The sequence below is a fragment of the Amphiprion ocellaris genome, chromosome 8 (assembly GCF_022539595.1).
Source record: "Amphiprion ocellaris isolate individual 3 ecotype Okinawa chromosome 8, ASM2253959v1, whole genome shotgun sequence".
NCBI lineage: Eukaryota > Metazoa > Chordata > Actinopteri > Pomacentridae > Amphiprion > Amphiprion ocellaris.
The window spans coordinates 28,915,747-28,930,798 of record NC_072773.1 but is presented as its reverse complement, the minus strand read 5'-3'; the positions used below and the strand labels follow the sequence as shown (position 1 = coordinate 28,930,798).

The 15,052-nt window shown below is 40.7% G+C and overlaps 3 protein-coding genes across 4 annotated transcripts in view; 2 read left to right on the top strand and 1 right to left on the bottom strand.

The window, feature by feature from the left end:
* The window catches only part of bgnb (biglycan b), a 235,745-nt gene extending 235,506 nt beyond the window's left edge, over positions 1 to 239 (top strand). The window contains exon 9 of the mRNA XM_055013117.1: positions 228 to 239. The gene's annotated coding sequence lies outside the window, so the exon portion shown is untranslated. The remainder of the gene's footprint in view (positions 1 to 227) is intronic.
* Positions 1 to 15,052, top strand: part of cacna2d3a (calcium channel, voltage-dependent, alpha 2/delta subunit 3a) — a 122,731-nt gene that overhangs the window by 94,055 nt on the left and 13,624 nt on the right. For both annotated transcript variants that reach the window (XM_055013115.1, XM_055013114.1), the window contains 2 exons: positions 14,530 to 14,591; positions 14,931 to 14,975. In XM_055013115.1, the coding sequence (XP_054869090.1) occupies positions 14,530 to 14,591; positions 14,931 to 14,975 (107 nt within the window). The remainder of the gene's footprint in view (positions 1 to 14,529; positions 14,592 to 14,930; positions 14,976 to 15,052) is intronic.
* LOC111570746 (leucine-rich repeat and transmembrane domain-containing protein 1) lies at positions 4,327 to 10,228 on the bottom strand. Its single transcript, XM_023273674.3, has 4 exons — positions 9,529 to 10,228; positions 7,458 to 7,842; positions 7,127 to 7,332; positions 4,327 to 5,812 (listed from the first exon to the last, which is right to left on the bottom strand). The coding sequence occupies exons 1-4, from the start codon at positions 9,533 to 9,535 to the stop codon at positions 5,283 to 5,285; spliced, it is 1,128 nt and encodes a 375-aa protein (XP_023129442.1). The 5' UTR covers positions 9,536 to 10,228; the 3' UTR covers positions 4,327 to 5,282.

Genomic DNA, 15,052 nt, shown 5'->3' with positions numbered 1-15,052 from the left:
ATAATGCAAGTTGGTGCAATCAGTAATTTGATGGTATGAAATGCAGCTCTTGTTCTGGTAGCCATCATCTTGGTTAAAGAGGAAAGGAATGGCAGATTAAATGGGAAGCAGGCGGCAAAATGGGAGGATCAATGTATACGTATGGTTTCACAGCAGTTATGCATTATTTGTAGGAAGATTGTCATATGACATCATTCATCACCTAATACATTTCCCCAAAGGCAAAAGAAGATGCTGGCGAATTGTAAGTTTGTAAGCTAATGTAGTACTTTTACTGAAGTCTTGTACAGTTGAGATGAGGATGACAAGTCAAAAACATAAAAAAAAAATTTGTATGTGATCAAAGGTTGTTGTTTTTTTTTTTTTTTTAACGTGACATCTCAAATAATGTGCAAGAAGGTGCCTCCAGTTTTTTCATATTTATCCTGCGCCCCGTTTGAATGTCTTCCGTGTTGTTTTGGACTGGGAGCTGCAGAAACCTAACAGATTTGAGTTTTGAGTGAATTAATTATTCTTTTCAAATAAATTTAATTAGATCCATTCTTTCAACTGTCCAAATGAGCATGGGTAAAATAATATGGTGGGCAACATTTGCCTGGTATTGGCACAAAATGCTAAATCAGATCTATCTGTTACCTTAAACTGCTGCTTAAACTACAACACGACTGTTAATTCTGCACTTCAAACCACTGCTGATACTCTGACTGCTTTTCCAGCTGACAGTCGGACTACTCAGGACATTTAATGCAGTTGATATTTTTGTTTATTTTGCAAGGATAAATGAAACAAATTAAATGAAATAGTAAATAAATGAAACAGCAAACAATAAATGAAATAGTAAATGATAAATGAAATAATAAGCGATAATTAAAATGGTAAGCAATAAATGAAATAAACAATGAATGAAATAAACCATAAATGAAACAGTAAACAATAAATGAAATAGTAAACAAAATGATAAGCAATAAATGAAATAATAAACAATAAATGAAATAATAAACAATAAATGAAATAAACAATAAATGAAATAGTAAACAATGAATGAAATGGTAAATAATAAATGAAATGGTCAAGAATAACATGGAGTCACTCTGTAACTTGTACAGAGCAACAACAGCACAGAGTTCTAAACACTCTGCCAAAAAATCTACGGACTCTTTTCAGAGGTCTCCTTGAAGCCTTTGTGGTATCATGAACTTCACCCGTCACTTCATCTGTAAATTCAGCAGCAGTAGGAGTTTCTACTGGACCTTCATCAGCTGAAAGGGCATCATACAGATCAGTCTGAATGATAATGGATGAAGCAGAGGTGAGCGCAGCTTCAGTCAGATCTCCTGTTGGAGACTCCTTTGGACCTTGTTCTGCAGAAGCTGTCTGATTGTCTGCTTTGACAGAGCTCTCTGAGGCCTCATCAGCAGCAACCACGGTGTCATTTCTCCATGTCTCTCCTTCAACAGCTCATGAAGGTTCTTGTCCAGGTTTTCAAAGACTAGACAAGCGTGTCCTTTGTGGTCAAAGTTCTCAAAGAACCGAACAACGTGGACGGGGTCAAGGCCTTGGATCTTCTTCAGAACGTCCAGCTGGACAGAAAATAGGACATTAGACAGACGATGCAGCTCAGTGACAGTTCATGTTAACAATGAGATGAAATGTGCAAGACTAAGACTGAGGATCTGTTGGGCTGCTTGGAGTCTCTGGTCGTCTTCTTGAAGATTTTTATGGCCACGGTGTCGTTGATATCCATCACTCTGCACTGAGTGACGTCACTCAAGTACCTGCGATGCTTGAAGCTCCCAAACTGGTAATCGGCAATCCTACCAGCCAGTAGGTCCCAGGGACTGAAGACTGAGCCGTCAGTTCCTGATACACAAACATGGAGAGAAAAAATGTGTTCAACATCAGGGACAAACACGCAGCTAACACTGATGATTTCTAGACCATTTAAATGAGGAGCATCCTTCAGAATTTCACAAATATAACTGCTGATTTAAACAACAACAGATTCAAACTACATCATTATCAGTTTTTAATTAAACATAGTCTCAGCTCTGTTGTTTTCATACTGCCTGACTGAGTTGATCCTCAGCTGGAGTCTGTTTTCTACTAAGATTTTGTGCTCAGCCTGATCTTCAACTTTGCTGTAAAAGTATACTAAACTGCTCCACTTAACATTTCATAGCTGTTTAGTATTTTCAGTGTGGTATTTCTACTTTACATCAAAGTTGGAATGTAGTACTTTTCCATATAAATCACACACTGCTGGCCAGGCCTGTCAGCAGCAGGTAATTCTCATGTGTGTCACAGTGAACCAGAGATTTACGTCTGCTGTCTGTGTTGACAATCCCACACTGTTCACCATCAGCGATGCAGATTTCACTGAATTTCTTCCTGTTGTTGGGTTTTTCAGCTTCAGGTTGGATTCAGAAATTGAAGTTATTGAGGTTTTCCTGGAATCACTTGTGTGATACATTTTTGACTATTTGTCTACATTAATTTTAATATAATCATACTCTGATGACAAAGATTAATTCATCAAACTGCTTAAGAGAACACATGTTCAGATAAATATCCATGTCCCTTCTCTTGTTGACGTATGAGGGCTTGATATGCCAGCAGAGGAATCACAGGAAAATATCCAGGCAGAGGAAAGAAATAATGATGACAGGAGGAAGGGAAAAGTCTTTTGGATATGTAGGAATAAAATAAGAGAGGAAATAAAAAAGGGCAGAGAAAGAGAAAATTATTTCACGGTGCCTGAATGCGTTGACATGAAAGCAGTGCATTGTGGGTATTCTTGGCCTGGGGGAAACCACTGAAGCAGAAGGACAGAGATGGGAGAGTCTGTGCGATGCCACAGCACATGCACAATAATGCACACACGCACACACACATACACACGCACGCAGATACACACATGCGCATACATACGCGTGTCAGATTTTTAGCAGAGTGGTACACAAGCAGCCCACAGTTTACACCAGCCCACAGTGTTATTTGACCCTGTTGCCTTAATCACTGTTGTTTTAAGATAATAGCATTCTCTGAAATCCTGCTTAGCAGCGATTCAAATGACTAATCAGCAGCAAGGATTTATCGAGACCCTATTGTTACTGTGGGTGCTGATGTGCAGTAATGACGATCATGCTTGTCAGATCGGGGGATGTCTGTAAGGATGATTTTATATAAGAGTCAGATGGGAAGAGAGATGTAGGCTAGAATGCAAATTTAGCGTAGGCCGGTTAGGGCCAGTTTTCGCTGCCCTGCGCTCCACTGAGCTGCAGACTTGTGAATACGCTAATACACTAACTTAACAGGACAGGCTGATGACATCACACACCACGGGCCCTGCAGCCATCACTTGAGTCACAATGTTACTGTGTGTGTCCGTACAGGCCTGTGTGTACGTGTGTGTGTGTGCCAGCGTGTCTGCTTGTGTGTGTCAGTATTTGTGGTCACATCCTGATCCACGTGCAGCGAGTCTGCTGCTGTAATACACACAGAGCCATAAAAGTCAGGCCAGGCGTTAGGACCAAAGGCATCTGTTTACATTCATGTGCCTTCACACGGCACTGAATGAGCTAAAAAATCGATTGTGATAGCTAATTACAGATAGATAATAATAGATGCTTGCAATGTGCACAGCAAACTACATTTTGAATGTAACAACATTGCCTCAATATTCTCGCTGTGACATTTTACATACAATAAAATAAAAATACAAAATATTGATTTCTGATCTGATATAAATAATCCATTGCAATGCTATCAGGAAGCTACATCAGAAGAAAGGAAGGTTATGCAATATCCTTAAGGAAAATATAATGTCAAAGAGACAACCTATATATACACTACCCGTCTAAAGGTCAGTCATTCCGGAAAATTACAAAAACTTTGAATGTATCCCCAAGTGCAGTTGCAAAACCAACAAGTGCTGCGACGAAACTGACTCACATGAGGACCACCCCAGGAAAGGAAGACCAAGAGTCACCTCTGCTGCTGAGGATAACTTCATCTGAATCACCAGCCTCAGAAATCGCAAGTTTTAACAGCACCTCAGATTAAAGCCCAGATAAATGCCACACAGAGTTCTAGCACCAGACACATCTCTACGTCAACTGTTCAGAGGAGACTGAACCAGTCAGGCCTTTATGGTCAAATAGCTGCTAAGAAACCACTAATAAGGAAAAACAATAAGCAGAAGAGATTTGTTGGGGCCAAGAAACACAAGGAATGGACAATAGACCGGTGGAAATCTGTTTTTTGGTCTGATGAGTCCAAATGAAGATGCATACCTTCTGAAATTAATTGCCAGTATACATACAGTAATCAGGTAAAATATTTCCTTTTATTTTATATAATACATACTGAAGGACATGACTACCATTATGTAATCAGCATTAATTCACTAACAAACAAGACTTCACTGATCTCAAAAAACTGTACTTCTAAGAGTTTGTGTGTGTGGGTGTGATGGTGCGCAGCAGGATGAGAACTCAGACTGATGAACCTGTAAAGTCATAGAAAAACAACAAGGCTGAGTCCGGGTTTTGTTGTTGTTGTTTTCGTTTTAGTTTGTTTCATTATTGCTTCAACGAATTTCCCATTTTCAGTTCAGTCGTCAGAAAAATATCCTATAAGAAAACATATTTCCTCCTCAAAGCTTTACAACGTTATTAGGCACAGACGCATAATTCTCTGTAATATGAGCTCACAGTATACATCTTCACACATACGCTCAAGCACAAATGAAACACTGACATAAACAGTCTCACTCTTGTTCTCAGACACACACATCAATGATACAAACAACTTAGGACATAACTGACATCAGCTGCCTACTATGAGTTTTCAAAATTACGTCAAAAACAGACTCAAAATCATGGACAACAACCAAATTCTATAATCCATTTTATAAATACCAGAGCTTTACTATTATACCTACAAGTACACAATTATAAATATATAGCAATTTGTTCCTATAAATGATATGCATTTCTCAGACAAAATGAAATTTATATGTTTGAATTCTTTGGCCTGCCCCTCAAACCCGCATACAGTAGAAGATAGTCTTCTCATCAGTGCATAGTCAAATACCTGTGGAATTTAGCTACCCAAGTCTCAGAAATGAAGTGAACATACACAAAAATAAATAGTGTCACTCTTTCGCTCTCTTCTTTTTTTTGTTTTCTCTCAAACATACATGCACACACATTGCATCCAGAGACGAGTAGGTTAAAGGGTTGAGGCCCAGGTTTCAAGTCCAGGGTTAATATTATCGTCTCCTAGGCGATGGCGTTCTCCAGTGGTTCCTTCTCATCTGCTGTGGCATGATCTGCTCCCTGCGCTGCTGCCAACTCCTCGTTCTTCTTTAACTCCCGCTGATATTTGGCCATGATAGCAGCGTAGGCGCATCCATACACTGCTGCAGCCAGCATCATCAGACACACGATCCCACACACCACGCCGGTGATGATCACTGTGGCGATGGCATGGCGCAAGTTGACAGGCCGTTGCCTCTGCTTAGTTTCACACTCTGTCATGCCCGCTGCTCCTCCCCCACCGCCTCCCCCACCGCCACCGAAACCCTCCCCCATTGCCATGGGGACGTGGAGAGTGTGGCTAGAGGGATGAGCGTGGTTGCCATGGGTGTGGCCTCGCATTAGCCTCTCCGACTCCAGGTGGTGTATGTTGGCAAACAGGTAATGATAGCTCGTAGTCATACAGGCATGGAAGAGCTGGTAAGGGATTTTCTGCAGGTCTCTCTCCCTCATTTCTTCTGGTTGGGAGCAAAGCACTTCATCAACCACTCCACCTTGGGATCAGAGTTTAAGAGTTAGATAAGACCGACAAGGGTGCAGGAAGGAATAGGGAGAACTGTTAATTATCTGTTTCCTTTTTGGCGGCAGGAAAACACAATTATAATTATCATAATTTAGTCTAAAACAGTCTATAAATTCTTTTCTTTTTTTTTAAATCTGGGGTTTGTTGGCTTATTTTATGGGTCAGCATTAGCAAGTGTGATATGATTAACAGCTCAAACTCAGTTGGATCACAGGAAACGAATGAATGAATTCTGTTGGGGAAAGCGTTGAGTTAGAACTACTTAAGCTGCCCTCCGTGTGTTCCATAAATCTCTTTACTGTTCATCTGTATTCGTGTCGAGCACACTGTCACACACTTCCTTTCTGCCTGCCCGATTAACCACTGCCTTTCTATTAAGCATACATCCTTGTATCTCAGTTCATTGTTCTGTTTTGCAGTAATTAGAATTTTCAGCCTTTAAGAGGAAAACTGTGTCAGGGTAACATAGGCATGTAGGCGGGCCAGTCAACTCCGAGCAAGTCGAGCTTTCATTGTACAGTGGTAATTTTGTTATCTAATGCCTGCAAGGTTTGATGTAGCTTGGGAAATAGTGTGGCTCGCAATGACAAATACTGCTTAATTGCCCCTAGATACTGCCTCTGGGTGTAGCTCAGTCTTTTTGTGAGATTTGTGCACCAATAGTTAAAACTGTAAATGTTGTAAGCCATCATATTATTTAATACGTCTGACACGCTAGCGTTCATCTCATACACAATACTGCTCAAATTAACAGCTCATTCCAACATCTTTATTAGCTGAGCAGAACTTTTAACAAGGTCTTATCTCCACTGTCAGGCTTCAGTGTCAAGCATGTAAACAGATAATCCATTTGGGGTCCCTTTTTTAATCTCTAAAAGAGATTCTCATTTGTAAAGTGCCATTTCACCGCAAATGATCACATCAGCTTTGTTCTGCTGGTTTTAAGATATTTGGTTCTATTAAAGGCCGTCTGCACCAGCTTGACCCAATGGTTGAATGATTAAAGCGTATAACACATGGGTGCTCTCAGCAGCTGAGCCGCTGGTTTAACTTTCAGCTTCCTGCTTTTTTGCTTCATGCCATTTCCCTGCTCTCTTTTCCACATTTCCTGTATATCTCCACTGGAACTATTCAATAAAATCAAAATGCCAAAAATATATTCTATTATAAAAGTACAGCATTACCATAATTTAACACTAGCCCTAGCAGAAAAGGCATTGTGATGAATGAATGCTGGAACAGTTACAGACATTCTTCAGTCCCGTGGAGCTTCTAGCAGTCTCACCTTTAAAGAGGTAGGTCTCCAGCCAGAGTTTGAGGCCTATAAGCTGGCAGTCACACCTCCAGGGGTTGCCTCGTAGTGTGAGGCTGTCCAGGTGAGTCAGGGCCTCCAACAGGGAGCGGTCCAATCTTGTCAGCCTGTTGTGCGCTAGCCCCAGGTGGCTGAGGTTCCGCAAACTGTCCCCCATGGCTCCGGGCAAACCCCACAGGCTGGCAGAAGGGGCAGTGGGATGGAAACGAGACAGGATTCAATGAGTTACGTAAGCATCAAATGTATAGTATGTACTGCACAGGCAACTGAACAAATGTGATCTTTTCCAGTGTCAAAGCTTAACCTGTTGTGCGAGAGGTCGAGGTGTGAAAGTGAACGGATAGGTCCCAGCAACCGCTTGTCGAGCTCTCTGAGGCTGTTGTCGGCCAAGCTGAGGCGCTGCAAAGTCCTCAGACCGAGCAGAGCAGTCGGTGAAATAGATGTTATAGAGTTATTAGATAGATCAAGAATGCGGACAAGGGGTATTTCCCTGAAAGCCATTGATCCCAGCCCCCTGATGCGGTTGTCTTGGAGGTACAGTTCTTGAGTGTCAGGATGCAGGCGTCGAGGGATATCATATAGGCCTCGACCCCGGCAGTCTACTACTTTGGTGTTGCTGTTGCAGCTACACTCCTTTGGACAGGCATGTGACAGAGACAGGGGGGAGAGGAGAGCACACACCAGTATCACTGTGGAGACACGAGGACATAGTATTGGATTAGACATTTAAAAGCATGGGTAGATTATTTGCAACCATACATGAAACAAGCTATACGTCCATATTTGAAAGATTAAAGATTTTAACTTCACTTTCAGCAATATCCTATATTACTGTTACATGAAAAAAATATGTATAAATGCATAAAGTCTTTATTTCACTTAGTTTTCGTTCCGATAATGTTGTTTGTCTGATAACAAGAAAGTAAATTCATTACTAATATGCCAACTCCTACCTCCCACCCCCTTAGACAGTGGCCCTTGGTGACTTCACCAAAGCCTCATAACCCCTCACCCACACACAAATCCATACGCAGCACATATTGGGTGTCTGATTCCCTTTGAGATAACTTCACATGTCCATTCCTTCTGGAACATTACAGCAGTATTTATAGCATTGGCTTGACTAGCTCGAGGCTCAATGAAATGAAGCTCTGACCCAAGCCTGTGAATGCCGTTAGCTTACAAGTTGCAGTCGCAGATACTGAATAGATAGATAAGCAGCACCATGTCTCTTTTCATAGGCACAAAAACTGAAATGTTCTTGTAAGCAATTTCACGGCAATTTTCATACCTGGGAATATTTAATGTTTGCTCAAAATGATGTTATCTCGTTTTCGTCTGTATCAAGCAGCATCTCCCACTAGAATCAAAATGATGCCTTTGTTGGAGGCAGCTCTGAATCTCACAGCAGCCTGATACTTCTTTCCAGAAATATATTAAGAAACACTGTGCAGCTAATAACAGTAATAATCAACCAACCACTAAGGTATGTTAAATATTTAAATGGTACGGCAAAATGTGTTTTGTAAAACTGAACACACAGCACTAAACTCACACAACTGCCATTTAGCATTCAGCAGTTAGCAATATTTTATGACAAATCCATTATTTTTTTCTTTGAATAAATGCTATAACATGGTCTACTAATTAAAATTGAACTACTGCATTAACAAAAGCATTGTCTGATGGCCTTTTTGCAGTGAATAATGATTTACAGGTTAACAAGTATCCATGCACACGTGCTCCCAGGTCTAATCTCAGATGTTACTTTGTTACAGTGGCTCTTGGCAGTGTTGCTGTTATGATATTGTGTTACTTGTTTCAGTAAAAAGCCACATAACATGGCTGGATTGAGATTTAACACGCTGTAGTGCAAAGCCCTGTGTAATGCATCCTTGTTAATGAAGTTTGAGTGTGTGTATGCAAGAATGCATTGAATCACATGTGTAAACGTGTACATTTACTCATAAACAAAGTCATATAAATACAGTGCACATACAGACAGAAATGAACACAGTATCAGCTCAGTGGAGCGTTGTAACAGCAGCTCTGGAATGAGGTCAACACAGGAGAATGGCTCTTTGCTATGATGTGTCCCTCCAGTGCAAAGTGCACACAAATAAGTTTGTAATGACATGCACACACAACCCACAGCAAGTACCACTTTAAATCAGCCTGGTGCAAATTTCAATACCAAATGGCAACAGCAAAAATTCAGAGGCAATGCTAATAAACATAAACATGTGAATGTGGTTTTGCATGCAACTGTTTCAATGTGAGAATCAAGTATTTGGTGATCACTGTTATACAACAGTGATCAGCACACTGGCCTGCCCAGCCATGCACATATACAAACACACACATGGAGCTCCTACCTCTCATATCTGCCAGTCGTCTTTGGACCGCTTGTGTTCAGTGTTCTTTTAGCTCCCTTTTTGGATGGTAGTCACTGTCATTGGTTGATGATCCATTAGCCGTCAGTAAGGCTGAGATTAGCCTGTCCTTACTCTCATCTGTGCAGGCTGATATGGCCAGTAGGTGAGAATTAGAGGACGAGATCAACAGCCGAAGCCTGTGTTGCCCTCAGGATCCCCAACAACACTTGTGAGGGCATGAAACCCCATCAGAGCAGGCAGATCAGAGCACAGAGCTCACTGCCAGCCAGCCAGTCTGGGAATCACTGGAGTTGGGAAGCTCTGCCTCTCTCTCCCTCTCTCTCTCTCTCTCTCCCTCTCTCTCTCTCTCTCTCGCTCTCTCTCTCTCTCTCTCTCACACACACACACACACACACACACACACACACACACACACACACACACACACACACACACACACACACACACAATCTCTCCCCTTACTCTGTCTCTCTCTATCTAGCTCCTTGTCTTTCTCTCTCAGTTGCTCTCTCACTATCTCTCAACCTCTTATTCTCTTTTTCTATATACTATTTGTTTTCCTTTTCCTCTAATTTACCTCTGTTCCTGCTTGATTTAGTTGAATTTCTGCTTATCTTTTTGTTGAAACCACCGCAGCACTCTTTCTCCCTCTGCCTCCCTCTCTCTCTCTCTGTCTCTCTGTTTTGCTCTCTCGCTCTCCCTGTCCCCAGTTGTATTGGTGAGTGTGATGGTGTGTCATCTCCCAGCGGACAGCTGTGCCTCTTAAATCACAGCACAAACACATTCGCTGACATTCACGTTACCTCCTATATCTGTGGCAAGAAATGAACAAGATCTGTTTTGCAGTGTGTCTACGCAAACACTCAAACACTCGAACGCACAGTGAACATTGTGAGAGGATGTCCGTTGCTCTGGCATGCTCTGATGGTATTATGCGTGAGCCGTGGGCAGAAGGGCTGGCAGAACACGCCCCCAGCACAGCAACACAGAACGCACGAATGCACACATACGCATGCACACACACAGCCGGATATTAAGCTGTTGCAGTACATTTACATAGCTTTTTTTTTTTTTTTTGCGTGTAAATAGATTGACTGTTAAGCTCATGGGTCACTTCAAGGAGAAGCAAAAAAAAAAAATGAACAAAGGAAGAGACAGGATGAGATTAATGATTGAATCATTTTTAACGATGAATATGATTAAGCTTACAAGCTGACCTTGGCTTTCAGTATCCTCCCTGGTATTTGCCCTCCTGTCCATCCATATTTATATTCTTTTTTTCTGCTGAGGGGCATGACAATTATTTCCATTTTGTCATATACATTAAAAACTGAAGTCACTTTGTGTTACCAGATTCTATTTATTGTGCTAAGTGAGTGAAGATATCAGATTCGAGCAGTTAGTGTATGCATGAAAATACTTTGAAAAACGTGCATGCACATACAGGAGCGTGCACCTGATCACACACCCACATGCACACACTTGCATCCACACTCACATGCACACTTGAGTAGCACACCTACACAGGCAAAATACATCCTCAAATGTGTGATGACACCTTTGTATTTGCTAAATGCCCATATGGTTTATGTGTCTAGACAGTCTGTTTGTGTTTGTGCTGCAATGTCTAAAAATGTTAATCATCAACTTACAAAAAAAACAGAGAGAGAAACACCATGCCCTACAATTCCTCCCCATACCCGAATACCATGTATTATCACCATGTGACTCACACATCTCCTGTGATGCATTCAGTGCATGTGGCATGAAGGCCTTGAGGGCAAACTACAAAGATGGTTCTTTGCATATGATGTTTTCTTTTAAATCTTTTGACTAATCCGGAGATCTATTTGAGATTTAGCCAAAACAGAAACTGAAATTTTAAAACAGTCGATCAAGTGTCAATTTCATCTAAGCAAGAATACAGGAGGGAGAGGTCAGTGGAGCCTGTGTCATGCAGCTTCTTGTTCTGCTCATCCTCTGGGAGCTGCTTAACATCTTGAAATGAAACCCCCCTGTGCTGTGTTGTTGCTGTGCCACCAAGTTTGCAAATCACTACATCTCTCAGGAAAATCTGTGTTCGCGCTTGAGTGTGTGTGTGGGGGGGAAATACGTTTGTCCTAGAGGTGTTTTTGCTGTTGCTGAAATGTGAATTGATGCATGCACGCACTCGATCAGAGAGCAACAATACCCTAGCGTGCATAGTTCAGACACTTTTAATTGCCTTTGCTGCAGTACATGAGCAAATATCCACGCTCGGATGCACTCTTGCGCTGATGGACGTACACATTCATAAAATCCTTATTAGAATCCCAGATATCTGTGAGGTTTAAACCGGTTGTCATTTGTGTCTGCCTGGGATTGCACTGATAGGAGATTGGTGATGGGGTGGATTTGAAGTGGATTTTATGTCTCTTCATCTTTGGACTCATAAACCCAGCTCAGAGCATAAATACCCCCAAGTTTTTAAATCATACCTAGGGAAATTAAATGTTCCCCCTCAGTACAGAAAATTCCTGAGCGTCCGTGAGACAGATTTGGGCTTTTGTTTTGATCCGACTTCTAGGTAGCAGCCAACATCAGTGCACTTTTAACCTCTAATAACATTTACTCTACTCATAACTCCTGCACTGTTCCGATTGGATTTAAGTTAAACATTTTTTTTCTTGCTGATTAGATACTCAATATATGTACATGTATCAACATTTAAAATATAGTTTTATTCATTTCACATGCTATGTATACATGAAATAGTTTGGCATCTTCAAATTATTTGAAGGTTTTATCTTATAGAAATCACAGTCCTTTTGTATTTCAACTTGTTTTTTTTCTTCCTCCTGGTCACAATTTCTTGTTTTGCATTTTTTTGTCAGCATAGATGATCGTGTGTCTTTAATTGTCCTAATGATTTAGGTTCTTCCTGGTTTTGTACCATGTGTGTTTCCATAGCTGTTGCCCAGCATCTTAAATTAGCCTCTCCTCCTGGGTTTTCCATGTGGGTGTCGAAATGGTGGGCTGCTGAAAGGATCTGGCAAAGCTTATGACGGGATAATCTGCACCTGTTCCTCTGGGCAAGAGCTAAAACAGGCCACAGTAGCACCCCTCTGTACTTAAACACGCAATCACACTCCACTAAATGCAAGCCGAAGGAATATTTCCCACTGATAAAATCCCGTCACATGTTAGCATCTGGTGACGCTTTCTGTGTTTTATTTTGTAACATAAAGCTTTGTGCTGAAAAACAATGTCAGTGTACAGTTAACGCTCCCGCTGCTACAGCTATTAAGCTACATACATTACTGCCAGTGGCCTGTAGTGTGAATAATAGTAGTGCTTATTCTAAAATAGTATAGCCATATTACTGTTATACTGCTACATATCCCCATTTATGTATATATAAACCAAATTTTATCACAACATCAAATCAACAAATGGGACAAAATGAGAATAATCATTTCATGAAATTGACAAAAATATATGTATTATATTTTCATGAATATATTGTAATTTTTCATATGACAGGACTAACTCCAGTAGCACAGATGGTGAAATATTGAGAATATTTTTTGTTAAATAGCTACTGTTTAATAAAGAAATTATTCAAATTAACTTTAACATATCTAAATGAGGGGTTTTAATAATGTGTAATTTCAAACACCTCCATAGTTTCATAAATGAATAAATACATGCTTTGTGGCATGGCTACTTTTTTCAGGAGGAATTCGCTAGCATGGCTGTACAAATGTGGGACAATCAGGTTGGAAATAAAATGTGTATCTGGCAAGCTGTTGCCTTTTTTTTTTTTTTTTAAACTGAGGTCTGTGGTGACTAAGCTTCCACTGCCCTTTGAAATTGAATGCACTACATACTTTGCATTCAGTCTTTTGCATTTTCCCTCATTTTGTGTGAAAAGAAAATCTCATAGCTTAAATAAAGACAGTAAAATAGCAGTTTATATTGCATATATATATTGTATTGCATAAACACACACATGCACACACACACACACACATACACACACATATATATGTATATATATATATAATTGTAGATTATATGTGCACTGTATCAGCTAGATACAGTAAGTCAACAAATGTCATGCCAATCAGTATATCTTTCATACTGTTATTTAGTCTCCCAGCCGTTAAATCCATTCAAATGCCTCATTCCCTTCCATTTAGTTTACTACCTGCCTGCTCTTCGTTTGGATGAGGCTCTGAAATTTGCTCCTGGAAAGATTTACAGACCCCTAAAGTATGACAAACCCCCACTGAGTGAAAGCTCGGGTCCTTTGAGTCTCAGTAGCATGGGGTACTGGGAGAGGAGGATGAGAAGGAGAGAGGGGGGGACTTAAAGCCTGTGGTGAATGTGTCAATCTTTCCGCAGCCAACTCTGAAAAAGCTGACACATTTAATGTCAGCGATGGGTTTTTTTTCCAGGCAAGGAATTCTGGTCAGATCTGTGCATTTAGAGACCCGCTGAGATCGGGCTTATAGAAGTAAGAACAGCTCTGTGTACCAACTCGGGAATCGACTGTCGGGATATCAACAGGGAGGCAGGCTGAGGAAAGGGATGGATTTCATGTGCCCGTGGAGAATGAGCTCTGGTTTAGAATCATGGGAAATTCTGAGAGTGTTAGCAGCATCTCCACATACGTGTGTGAACATTGCACAGTATTATATAGACACACAAGCATTCAGCCTCCCAGAAAAATAGGCTGACACATGTATGATGCAGTGTGTACTTGCCCTTTTGACCCATTTTGTCTCACAGGGATTTTCTCCAGTGGAATTGTTTGTGGCTTTTCCCTCTTTCAGGGTTAACAAATGATACACTTTGACTGTGTGTGTATCTTAATACTCCATCTTGCCTGTAGGATGACGTTTGCTGTAAGGAAGATGACAATGTACTTGCACTTGAACGTACAGAACACACATGACCTGTTGCTACATCTCAGTGACTGCATTGTGCTTCTTTCAGCTGTGGGCATCCAGATGAAACTGGAGTTTTTTCAGAAGAAATTCTGGACTGCCAGCAGACAGGTACACACAAAGAGGAATCATTTTGAAAAACAACACGTTTATTATCTATTCAGAGGACAGATAATTTTGGTAGAATTAACCTTTCATTTTGATCTTACTGCAAGCTTCTATTTGATGGACGTGTGGCACACTTTATTTGCTTTTTTGTGTATTTTTATAATCAATATTAAATTACTCTATGGTTCACAAAAGTCAAGTTTTTGGTAGAACTTTTTAACACAAAAAGGTCATCAGTCTGTCCCACTCAACTTGTTATTATTATTATTATTTTTATTAAAGATTAGTCATGTCTTTAAATACACACGTACACATGCACATATCATTTTTTTGGTCTTCCAGTGTGCAGCACTAGATGGCAAATGCTCCATAAGCTGTGACGATGAGGTCAGTCAGCCTTTCTTTTCTTCATCAACCCTCCATGATTCAGTGACTTTTGTATGTTATGATTGCTTGAATGCTAT